This window comes from Herpailurus yagouaroundi, unplaced genomic scaffold, assembly GCF_014898765.1.
Source record: "Herpailurus yagouaroundi ecotype Mexico unplaced genomic scaffold, PumYag 77, whole genome shotgun sequence".
NCBI classification, from domain to species: Eukaryota; Metazoa; Chordata; class Mammalia; order Carnivora; family Felidae; genus Herpailurus; species Herpailurus yagouaroundi.
This window is the reverse complement of record NW_024412388.1, coordinates 72,891,437-72,904,030: the sequence shown is the minus strand read 5'-3', so window position 1 is coordinate 72,904,030 and position 12,594 is coordinate 72,891,437. Positions and strand designations below refer to the sequence as shown.

General features: G+C 37.0%; 1 protein-coding gene across 5 annotated transcripts in view; it reads left to right on the top strand.

The window, feature by feature from the left end:
• The window catches only part of COL24A1 (collagen type XXIV alpha 1 chain), a 405,325-nt gene that overhangs the window by 367,211 nt on the left and 25,520 nt on the right, over positions 1–12,594 (top strand). For all 5 annotated transcript variants that reach the window (XM_040470847.1, XM_040470844.1, XM_040470848.1 and 2 more), the window contains 2 exons: positions 6,178–6,213; positions 6,318–6,344. In XM_040470847.1, the coding sequence (XP_040326781.1) occupies positions 6,178–6,213; positions 6,318–6,344 (63 nt within the window). The remainder of the gene's footprint in view (positions 1–6,177; positions 6,214–6,317; positions 6,345–12,594) is intronic.

The window sequence follows — 12,594 nt, the reverse complement described above, 5'->3', positions numbered from 1 at the left end:
GCCCTAATTCCAAGCCCATCACAGGATTTAACACATAATTAATGCAGAATAGATACTGTTAACTAAATGGATGGAATGCTGAGGCTGATTCCAGCTCAATATAATAATGAGCTGCTAATATAATAAGGCACTGCTTTAAAACAAGATAGTTTTACATGATAATGAATGCTGGTCTCTAGAAGCCTAATGACTATCTTTCTGAGTTATTGGACTGGTAGTTTTGCACTGAGTAGGGAATTAGAATTTATACCCTCAAAGTCCCTTCCAGCTGTAAGAGTTTGTGATACATAAAAGAAAAATAAGCAGATCCCCCATAAAAGAACAAAGAAAGGCATAGAACATAAGGAAGAGTTCTTTAAAGCAGAGATTAGCTCCTGTCAAGTCTAATTCCTATTCTGAATTCACACGCCTCTCCCACTCTTTATCACTAGCTCTTGTGTACAGATTGCCATGATGTCTCCTTGGATTCCTGACTTCCTAGTGTTCCTTCCACTTTTCTCCACTACAGTCCGTTCTCTACACAGCAACTAGAGTGATACCATTAAAGCATAAACCAGATTCTATCACTCTCCTCTTTAAAACCTTCCTATGACTCCTTCTTGCACTTAGAAAAAAATCCAAATTCCTTACCTTTCTACCATGCCCTACAAGAACTAGCCCTGGTTGGCCTCTCTAAACTCATGATGTGCCCCTTTCCCCTTGCCACCAAGCTGCTTTTGTCTCTATTCTTTGGAACATGCCTTCCTTTTACCTAGAAAACGCAATCTGTTCCTCACACGATTGGTTCTTATCTCATGATTCAGGTCTCGCCTCAAATACCATTTTAGAAAAGCCCTCCATGACTGTTCAGTCTCACATTCCTGGTCATTCTCTTTCACAACATCCTGTTTTGTTTTCTTCATAGTAGTTAGCAGTATTTGAAATTATTTTTCTGTTTCCTCTGCTAGAAGATAAACTCTAGGAGAGCAGGGAACTTTGTTTGATACATTGGTTATCAGTATCCAGAATAGAACCTGCTATGTAGTGGGTAATATTTGAGAAATGAATTAATAAATAAATAAATGCTGTTCCCTAAAATTAAAAGTTAACAAGTATTTTCAATTCTGGCTGGTAAAGTAGCATTTATTGAATTGATATACTTACTAGTCTTTTGCTCTGTTGATTCCCATAGCTCTCTTCATAAAGTACAGACTCCTAGTACAAGGAAGGGGACACAGCAGCATTTAGTATGGGTAATAACATTAGCTGTTGAAAATGTGCCACATTAGCTGTGGCACATTAGAATTTATTGGTTTATTCTGGTTTTTTGTTGTTGAATAACTGGTATTAAATATCTTTTTACCATCTATTTTCTTTTGATTCCACTATGGTTTAAGGAACTTTATAAAAGTAATTTTTTAATTCCTAGAGATCATCTGCAATTAATTTACTCCATAAAATGTGCAATTAAACCATAATCTGGAAAAGCTTAGTAACATTACTTATACTCTCATTAGGATTTTTTTTCAGTATATTCTACAGGTTTGTTTTAAGGGAATGATTTAAATAATTGAATGCCTGAACACTTCTAGCTATTATATTTCCAAATATCCTCGAGGGGGTCAGCCTCAAATAATACCAGTACATGGGGCATTTTTGGAATGAATTTTTATTAGCGAAGATCTATTGTATTGAGACAAATATGACACTCCACTCTTTTGTACAAAGATCAGAAACACAAGAATCTATCAAGCGGGCTTTGTAAATCTTATTTTTAAATGTTCCGTGAAGCTGGCATAAGAATTTATAAAGTGTGCCATTCTTACCAATTTATAAAGCTATGCCATTTTTTACCAAGACCAAATAATGATTCATGCCTTTAAAAAAGGGCTACAGCTCATTAAACAATACATGGGAAGTATCCCTTTTAGAATACATGCAAAATATGAGGAAGAAAATTGATAAAACATTTGAAAATCACAATTTTGAAGTGAACCTTAGAGATTGATCTTTCACCAAATCTTGTTACAGTTGAGGTATCTGAGATCCAAACGTGCAACAACTCACTCAAGGAAATACAGTTAATTAGGTATAGAGACAAGACCAGAGCCCAGGTCTCCCGATTCCCACACCATTGTACGTTTCTATTAATCATCATACCTCTCAAAAATAAGTTTAGGAGCAACTTGGGTAAGGAAGATGGTATGTATAGACCCCTCACCTACATTTAGAATAGTCCAGCCATTTACATGGCAGATTCCACGTGAGTCGACTCCTAATTTGTAGTTATCCTCAGTGCCTTACAATTCACTGATTCCATCCTAATCACATTACTTCTAATAATATTATTTAATATTACTAATAAACTCCCAGTTAAACCCTCTAAATCAGTTGTTCTCAACCAGGAGCCATCCCCCCACCACATATACACCACAGTAGACATTTGGCAATTTGTAGGTCTCTACTTGGTTGTCACAACTGGGAAAAAAGAAGAGTTTCTAGTTATACCTACTGAGTAGAGACTCAGGATGCTGCTAAGCAATGGAAGCTTCTCAATTTATAACTGAGAATAAAGAAGCTCTCTGTACCTAAGCCAGCCTAAAGATTATGAAATTAAATCAAGATTGCCTTCACAAAAAGGCAAAGTCTAACATACTCAGGTTCAAAGACATGCACTTATCAATATTTTTTAAAGTGTAAGAAAAAATATGTTACCTTTGAAGAATCAAATGTAAATTCTGGGATTAAATGGAAAGAAAGTCTATTTCCAATGGTTGGGTTTTGACTATGGCCAAATAACCATTGTAATCATTTACATAAATTAGTTTCCCTTTAGGAAATTAACATAGACAATCATGGTTTTATTATAAACTGCCTTTATAATAAACTGATTCATATACTTTTTTTAATGTTTATTTTTGAGAGAGAGAGAAAGAAAGAAACAGAGCATGGAGCAGGGGAGGGACAGAGAGAGAGGGAGACACAGAATCCGAAGCTCCAGGCTCTGAGCTGTCAGCACAGAGCCCGATGCAGGGCTTGAACTCACAAGCTGTGAGATCATGACCTGAACTGAAGTCGGACACTCAACCGAATGAGCCACCCAGGTGTCCCTAGATACTTTTTTATATAGTAGCTAGAGAGAGTGAATCACTTTTTTTTAATGGTGGACTAAAGGAATAGAAAACTAATAAATGTTATATTGTTGAATAATATTTTGTTTTACTTGGCTAATTGCTTCATTCTAGACAGTTGTTTTGTTAGGGCTGTCTTGCCCTGTCTTGTTTGGTTTTAAGTATTTCATTTGATGACATTTGTGATGACTTGACTTGTTTTGTATAACAAGCTGAAAAGAAACAATAAAATCTGCAGTAGAAATAGTTTCTTCTTTCTGTGATAATTTCTTCTTTCAAAGTCACAGATAAGATATATTTTTTGTATTGAACCACCAGTGAGATTTTGCAAATGTCAGAAATACGCTAAGTGGGGTTAAATGTCAATGGTTTACTTTTACAGTGTTGTTCCAGAATAGAGAAACTTACAAGCCAAATTCATTCTGAACCTCTATATATTTAAAAAGCTATCTCTAGGGACTCCTGGGTGGTTCAGTTGGTTAAGCATCTGACTTCAGCTCAAGTCATGATCTCATGGTTCATGAGTTTGAGCCCCTCATCGAGCTCTGTGCTGACAGCTCAGAGCCAGGAGCCTACTTGAGATTCTGTGTCTCACTCTCTCTGCCCCTCCTCTGCTCATGCACCATCTCTCTCTCTCTCTCTCTCAAAAATAAATAAACATTAAAAACAATTTTAAAGGCTATCTCCAGCATTGCCTTTCTGTAATTTATCACGTAGCTTCTGAGGTACAAGTTTTATACATTCTTTACTTGAAATCATAATCATAAGCCATGCAAACTAAGAAATGTCCAGCAAGCATGGTACTGGAGTGCTCTATCCTTTTTAAGTTACTGTTGTTTGCTCTAGTTTTCATAGTATATTTAGAATCAACAGCTCTGGAAATAATTAATGTGTAAGTCAAGCATGATATCAACATTATTCAGATCTCAACTGAAGAGAGATCTTTTGTCATCTTTTAACCATAATCTGAATTTGGCTCAATATGGTTTTAACATTCAGTTGACCATCAAGTAAGTTAAATTTTGAGCATTCTTTTTTTTAATGTTTATTTTTTCTTTATTTTTGAGAGAGAGAGAGAGAGAGAGAGAGAGAGAGAACAAGCACATGTGCACAGGGGAGGGGCAGAGAGAGGGGGACAGAGGATCCGAAGTGGCCTGAGCAGACATTCTTAACAATGATTACTGTTGTTTCATTTTGAAAAAATTCAACATAACTTTTCACATTTTACTACATACATTTTAACTATTCTAATTTCTAAATTAATACGAGGTAATTTTTTTTACATTATTCATCCATTCAGTTGCAATTTTCAAACACCTACTATGAAGTAGACACTATTCTTGTTCCAGGAAATGAAAAGGTGACTGAGACACTCTTAAACATCCCTAGGGATTTTCCACTGTGTTATGTACTAGGAAATGGAGAAGTGGTTAGTTGAGCATGAGGGAGGTGGCTGGGGATGGGTGAGCAAGGTAAGTATAGAGTTTTAAAGACATACTGGAAGAGGAATGAGAGTTACACAGATAGAGAAGGTAAGGAGGAGCATTCCTGGTCAAGGAAATAGCACATGCAAGAGAATGCATGTGTGAAAGAATTTTGAAGATGCAGAGATCCACAAGTAGTTGGTTATAGATGGGGTGTAGGATGTGTTGGGGAGAGTAAGTAGAGGTGAAGCCCAGATCTTGAAGAGGAGATAGGGGTGTACACTGATTAAGAACATATACTTTTGAGGTGCCTGGGTGGCTCACTCGGTTGAGCGTCTGACTTGATTTTGGCTCAGGTCATGATGCCAGGATCATGGGATCTAGCCTTGCATCAGGCTCTGTGCTGAGTGTGGAGCCTGCTTGGGTTTCTCTCTCTCTCCCTTTGCCCCTCTCTCCCACTTGCACACTCTCTCTCTCTAAAATTAAAAAAAAAGAACATATACTTTTATATTCAATTGACTTCCATTTTAATCCTAGTTCAGTCCCTTATTTGCTGCTTGCCACTTTCTTCACTGTAAAATGGAAATGTAGCATATGAGTTGGCATACAGTTAGTTCTCAGAAAGTGAGCACACAACTTGGCATGCAGTAAGTTCTCAATAAATGGCAGCTATCACTTTAAGGAAGTTTACATCATCTCTAGACAAATAAAGAGCTATTGAATCATTTTAACTAAATAATGACCTGATTAGATTTCCATTTTACAAGCACAGTGTAGTTAGCATAGTAGACAGAATAAAGTCAGAATGTCATATTAGGAGTCCAGGCAAAACATGGTATCTTAGTCAGCTTGGGCTGCTATAACAAATTGCCATAAACTGGATGGCTTAAACAAGGAACATTATTTCTCATAGTTGTAGAGGCTCTGAAATCCAAGATCAAGGTGCTGGTAGGTTCAATGTCAAGTGAGGGTCCTCTTCCTGGTTTGCAGACAAGGGCCCTCTTGCTATATCCTCATATAGTAGAAAGAGAGATCATCTCTCTTGTGTCTCTTCTTAGAAGGACTCCACATAAGGGTTCTACATGATCTAATTACCTCCCCAAAACCCCACAGCCAAATCCATCACACTAAAGATCAGGGCTTTAATATGTGAATTTGGGGGGAACACAAACATTCAGTCTACAGTACATGATTAACACTAAACTAAGACTGTTACTATGAATATGGTGGTGAATTCAACAGTAGTAATCAAATTATAGGTGGATATTGAAGGAAAAGGAGGTATCTAAGAACACTAAAATTTTCATCTTTGCTGATTAGGTGGATAGTATATAGAAATAACAGGAAAAAACATACTTAGGCAGTATTAACATTTTTAAATATTATATTTATAATAGATTTTTAAAATGAACAAATTCATTGTCTAGTATCAATAAAACATGAAAGTAAATATCCAGCTTGTTCATTATTGTGTGTGATATTTGAGTGCAAAGAGCATATAGCTTCAAAATATTAAAACAACTTTGAATCTTAAGAACCTGCCTCACATGAAAGGCAGTGTTAGAGGTTGAATCTTGGTTGTCTTGTTTATACCAAACCATATGCATAAGATACATATTATACTTTATCTTCATGTCTTCTAGGGTCCCCAAGGGCCAAGAGGTCAACCAGGGCCTCCAGTGAGTTTACTTACATTTATATCTGTTTACTGTTGATGCTTATATGCTTGCCTGGTTTGAGATTATCTACTGACAAATTCTTTTTAAAATTTGTCATGTTATAGGGTCCACCTGGAGCACCTGGCCCAAGAGTAAGTTTTCGTGGTTTTGTTTACTTTATCTTCATATATTACATTAAAGTTTTTTAAAGCTTATTCTAACTCCCTGTTTAAAAGGTGTTTCTCTTCCTTACCTCTGTTTCTTTTGCTAATCTGATATAGACCCTCCCCGGGTATAACAATGAAATCTAAGCCTCAGACTCAGACTTCTTGTCTTTAAAAAGGGGATGGTCTTACTTTCTTGGTGGATTTGAGTTTTAAATAAGAAGTAAGGGGATGTCCTGGTGGCTCAATCTGTTATAGCCATAACTATCCATAGACCTGATGGCTTAAACAAGACAGAGCAGAGCCTGCTTGAGATGCTCTCTGTCTCTCTGTCTCTCTGTCTCTCTGTCTCTCTGTCTCTCTCTCTCTCTCTCTCTCTATATATATATATATATCCCTCCCTCTCCTTCCCTCCCTCCCTTCCTCTCCCCTGCTTGCTCTCTCTCTCAAAATAAAAAAAAAAATAATTAAAAAGTAAATCACTCAGCATAATGCCTGACATAATAAGTACTCAAAAAATACTAACTCTCTCCATTTCTTCCTACTTCTAATTTCTGTCTCTCCTTTTTTTAAATGTTTTTCTACCAACCAGTAATCCACTTCTTAGGCTTTCAAGAATCCTTCTCAGTTGCTGATGGCTGTAGTAGCCTTCAGACTTCTATATTTGCTTGTTATCTATAACAACCTAGGGCTTGCTACCCTTATCTTTGAAGCAATGCTTCTGTTGCCTCATTATCAGCTGGTATCTCCTGGCCTCTGATGTTCCAAGTTTGGTTTCCCATATGCTTTACATTCACTCTCCTACCCAATAATCTATTTGTCTTCCTGCTTCCTGCAAGAATCTCCTTCCATCTCCAACCTCACCCATGCCCCACTCCTATAGCAGGCTTGTCAAATACAATGGTCCTTGATCAGATTGTTTCCCTAAAAAAGATCCACCACTGGCTACATTATCCCAAACAACGCCTAGTCCTATGCCTTCTAGCCTTACTTATTTCCACATGCTGCACTGGTGTCCATTCGGTTTCTGACAGTTCTAGTTGCTGGATCACTATGATCTATTCTCAACAGGCCAGAAACTCTTCATACCTCTTAGCTTTTTATCATGGTGAAGAGTAACTTTCAAGAAAGATGCCATAGGAAGATTATCTCCTTGGAAATAGGAGATTCATTCTCCATGATTTTTTAAAATGACTCCCCCTTTCTGGCCATCTGAACAGGCTCAAAACCTTCCCTGGCATGCACTTTAATGGGAATGCCTATATTTAATCTTAAATTACTCTCTATCTCCATTCTTCTTGGATCTCCACAAAGCCTGGGTTACAAATACCTTCATCAGTTGCCTTCCCACTCTATAATTATTTTGATATAGCTGCCTTCCTAAGAAAGGACAAGTCCTAAAAGATCATTGGCAAATTAGATGTGGTTAGTGAAAAATTTCACACTGAAATAACCAAATTTTGTGGCACCATAGCCCTGTCTCACTTAGAAATGTTTGTATGTGTTCCTATACAGCCAAAATGAAGTAGTGTGAGAGATGTTTATTCTGAACAAAATGTGGATAAGAATATATACTTTGAGGAATTATTAGTAGGATTAAATAAGAAAATACATGTGTTTGTCATGTTGTAGATACTTAATAAATGTTAGTTTCTTTCTTTCCTTCTTTTATTCCTTTCTTTTTGCCTTCCTTCTTCTTGGCCAATATGAAAGCTGGTTTCTCTATATTATCTTTCTGGGCTTTTCACAGTCTATTTTAAGGAAGTGACATTTTAACCCTGAGAAGAAGACTTCTAGAGCAGAAGTATAAATATCAATGGGAAAATACCTGTATATTCTTTCTGAGGTCAATTTATGATCATATCTTCTTTGAAACTTCTTAATTCCTTCTCCTCATCACACTGCAAGGTAGAACCAATCACTTCCCCTTCTTATTTATACTCATTCGTTTTCATTCCAGTCTCTTTCTATTATTCGAGTGTGAACTCTCTGAAGGGTAGAAACTATTTTTTTAAATTTCTTTTCCATTCACGCCCTAATGATTATCTATTGAATGAATGAATGAATAATTGAGTCCAAAAGCAAGTTGTACCTCTTAGAAAATTACAGGGGGAATCCTCTAAGACAGAATATTTCATTTGGAAGGCAATAATGTCTAGAATGGAATAGCATCATAGACTTAGAGACAGACGTTCTCTTAGTAATTTATGTAGCATTTATTTCAGACTGACTTATGACTCACTAGTTAGTGGTTCCTTAGATCAGTTTAGTGAGTCTTATTCAGAATCATTTCTAAGTTAAATTAAATTAAATTAAATTAAATTAAATTAAATTGAATAGAAAAAATATGGTGAATGCTTAATAGGTATGAGGTTTCTTTTAGAGGTAATAGAAATGTTTCAAAATTAAGTAGTGGTAATTATCAACACAACTTAGTGAATTACTAAAAGCAACTGAATTATACACTTTAAAAATGGTTAACGGGGCACCTGGGTGGCTCAGTCGGTTGAGCGGCCGAATTCAGCTCAGGTCATGATCTCGCAGTCCGTGAGTTCGAGCCCCGCGTCGGGTTCTGTGCTGACAGCTCGGAGCCTGGAGCCTGTTTCAGATTCCGTGTCTCCCTCTCTCTGACCCTCCCCCGTTCATGCTCTGTCTCTCTCTGTCTCAAAAATAAATAAACGTTAAAAAAATTTAAAAAAAATGGTTAAAATGGTGAATTTTATTTTATGTGAATTTTACTTCAATAAAAAAGAAAAAATCAGTCTATCAGCCCTAATAAGAATAAATACGGTTTTTTAAAACTTCAGTTAAATGTATGTATTTTTGTGTGGACTGTATCATGATGTAGAAATGTATTTCTTGCTATGGGTCAAGATAAGTTTGAAAACCTCTAATCCAGTTTAACTTCTTTTTTTTAAGACCTATGAAAGTAAAGTAACTTGCCCAAGTTTCTAAAGTAGAATAGCTAAAAGGAAATGTTTCAGGAAAAGGAATATATATTGATGGTACTTTTGAATTTGAGGATATTATCACAGTGATGGTCAGACCTTAGTGCACATGGGTAAGATATTTAGAAACTAGCAAATCTACAACGGGATGGCAAAGTTAACCAAAAATGATCAGTGGGGTAAAGGGAAGAACAAGATGAGTATGTGTGTTGGGACGGGGGTTGGAAATAGTAATCATTAAAAATAACTAGATGACATAAGGAGTATTCAACTGATTTACAATTAGTGGCTCGACTGTGAAACTGGGTTTGGTGAATTTAGAGGCAGAAGATGCTGGTGCAGTCTTTGATTCCCTAGAACAAGTGGTTACTTCCACTATGGGGAGGGGCATGACATGAAACCAGTTCCTATCCCATCAATGTTTACACTATCCAGGGATCTTAAGACTTCAGACACCTTTAAAATAACACTTCTCGGGGCGCCTGGGTGGCGCAGTCGGTTGAGCGTCCGACTTCAGCCAGGTCACAATCTCGCGGTCCGGGAGTTCGAGCCCCGCGTCGGGCTCTGGGCTGGTGGCTCGGAGCCTGGAGCCTGTTTCCGATTCTGTGTCTCCCTCTCTCTCTGCCCCTCCCCCGTTCATGCTCTGTCTCTCTCTGTCCCAAAAATAAATAAATGTTGAAAAAAAAAAAAATAACACTTCTCGGGGTGCCTGCGTGGCTCAGTTAGTTAAGTGCCCGACTTCAGCTCAGGTCATGACCTCGCAGTTCATGTGTTCGAGCCCCGCATCAGGCTCTGTGCTGACAGCTCGGAGCCTGGAGCCTGCTTTGGATTCTGTGTCTCCCTCTCTCTCTCTGCCCCTCCCCTGCTCACACTCTGTCTCTGTCTCTCAAAAATGAATAAATGTTTAAAATTTTTTTTTAAATAACACTTCTCCTCAAAATACTAGAGTGCTCAGATTGGATCTACATTTTATTCAAATAAGTTGGGAAAGAATTGTGAAGATTTCATTCCCCCAGGGTATAATGAATCCTAGTTCTCCTCATTAGTGCCAACAATCTGATTGCTTCCTATTGTCTGTCTTCTATTTTATGTGCATGTTTTTATAACTTTAAGTGATGTTCATGTGAGAATGTGTTCTCTCTAACAAGAGTACATGGAGGGAGCTACTGCTTTTGGATTCCTTCACTGCACCTAATGAGAGTTTTACACTCAGATGTGGGTACTTAGATGTTGCTGAATGACTTTCCCAGCAGATCCTCATAATAGTCTCTCTGGGCCTGCCCTCACTAAAGACTATCCTTGGGAAAACATTCATAAATTCAACAAATTGAATGCCTACTATGTGCCAGGCATGAGCTAGGCTTTAGGAATACATTAGAAATTATACAAATATGTGTATTGCCAAGAAATTTCATGGGTGGCCAAGTTTTATGACATTTCTTTTCTCTAATGCCTGTTGGGTGGGGGGAAAGCCTTTTTCATTGAGTTCACATTTAATTTTTTTTAATATATTTATTTAAATTCAAGTTAATTAACATACAAGTGTAGTATTGGTTTCAGGAGTAGAACCCAGTGATTCATCATAACGCCCAGTGGGCATCTCAACAAATGCCCTCCTTAATGCCCATCACCCATTTAGTCCATCCCCCCCACCCGTCTCCCCTCCAGTAACCCTCAGTTTGTTCTCTGTATTTAAGAATCTTAATGGTGTGCCTCCCTGTCTTATCTTAGTTTTTATCTTATTTTTCCTTCCCTTCCCCTATGAGTTGGCATTTAAAGTTGCTGGTACCTTAGTATGCATCAAATACCATACTTTACACTATTAATCTACTAAAAATCACTGTATTTGTCACTGCCACACTCAGAGAAAATAAAAAATGGTCATCTCACTTAAGAATGTCCTGCAGTTTGGGGTGCCTGGGGGCTCAGTCAGTTAAGTGTCCAACTTTGGTTCAGGTCATGATCTCATAGTGGGTTCGAGCCCTGTGTCAGGTTCTCTGCTGTCAGCACAGAGCCTGCTTTGGAGCCTCTGTCCCCCTGTCTCTCTGCCCTTCCCCCACTTGTACTCTCTCTCTCTCTCTCAAAAATAAATAAACTTTTCAAAAATAATTTTAAAAAAGAATACCCTTTAGTTTATTCATCTAATTTCTCTGTTGATGAGTGTTTATTTCCAGTCTTTTGCTAATACCACCAGTATAAATGTCCTGTCCATATGCATACCATTTTGCAGCATATCTATAGGACTAATTCCCAGCAGTAGGATGGTTAAGTGTAAAGGATAATGAGCATATTTATTTATTATTGTTAGTTTTGGTAAAATATACATAACATTTTAACCATTTTAAGTATACAGTTCAGTGGTATCCAGTACATTCACATTGGTTTTTGGGTTTTCTTTTTTTCCATTTTTAACATTTAAATTCAAGTCAGTCAACGTATAGTGTAGTATTGGTTCCAGGAGTAGAACCCAGTGATTCATCACTTTACACACAATACCCAGTGCCCACCCCAACAAGTGCCCTCCTTAATGCCCATCCCACCACCCACCTCCCCTCCAGCAACCTCCAGTCTGTTCTCTGTATTTAAGAGTCTCTTATGGTTTTCCTCCCTCTGATTTTATCTTATTTTTGCTTCCCTCCCACTATATTCATCTGTTGTGTTTCTTAAATTCCACATATGAGGAAATCATGTGATATTTGTCTTTCTCTACCTGACTTATTTCACTTAGCATAATTCACTCTAGTTCCATCCATGTTGTTGCAAATGGCAAGATTTCATTCTTTCTGATCACTGAGATTCTGATCACCAGAATATATATATATATATATGTATATATATACATATACATACATATAATATATATGTATATATATATACATATACATACATATAATATATATACGTATACATACATATAATATATATATACATATACATATCATACATATATGTATATATATGTATATATTCATCAGTTGATGGACATTTGGACCTCACATTGTTGTACAACAATCTCCACCACCCATCCCCAGAACTTTTTTGCTCTTTCAAAACTGAAGCTCAGTATCCATTAAACAATAATTCCCAATTCCTCCCTTCCCCAGCACCTGGAAACTACCATTCTGTCTCTATTAATTTGACCACTCCAGGAACATATAAGTACATATTTGTGACATATAAGTGACAGTGTTTGTCCTTTTATTTTATTTTATTTTATTTTTATTAAAAAAAATTTTTTTTTCAACGTTTATTTATTTTTGGGACAGAGAGAGACAGAGCATGAACGGGGG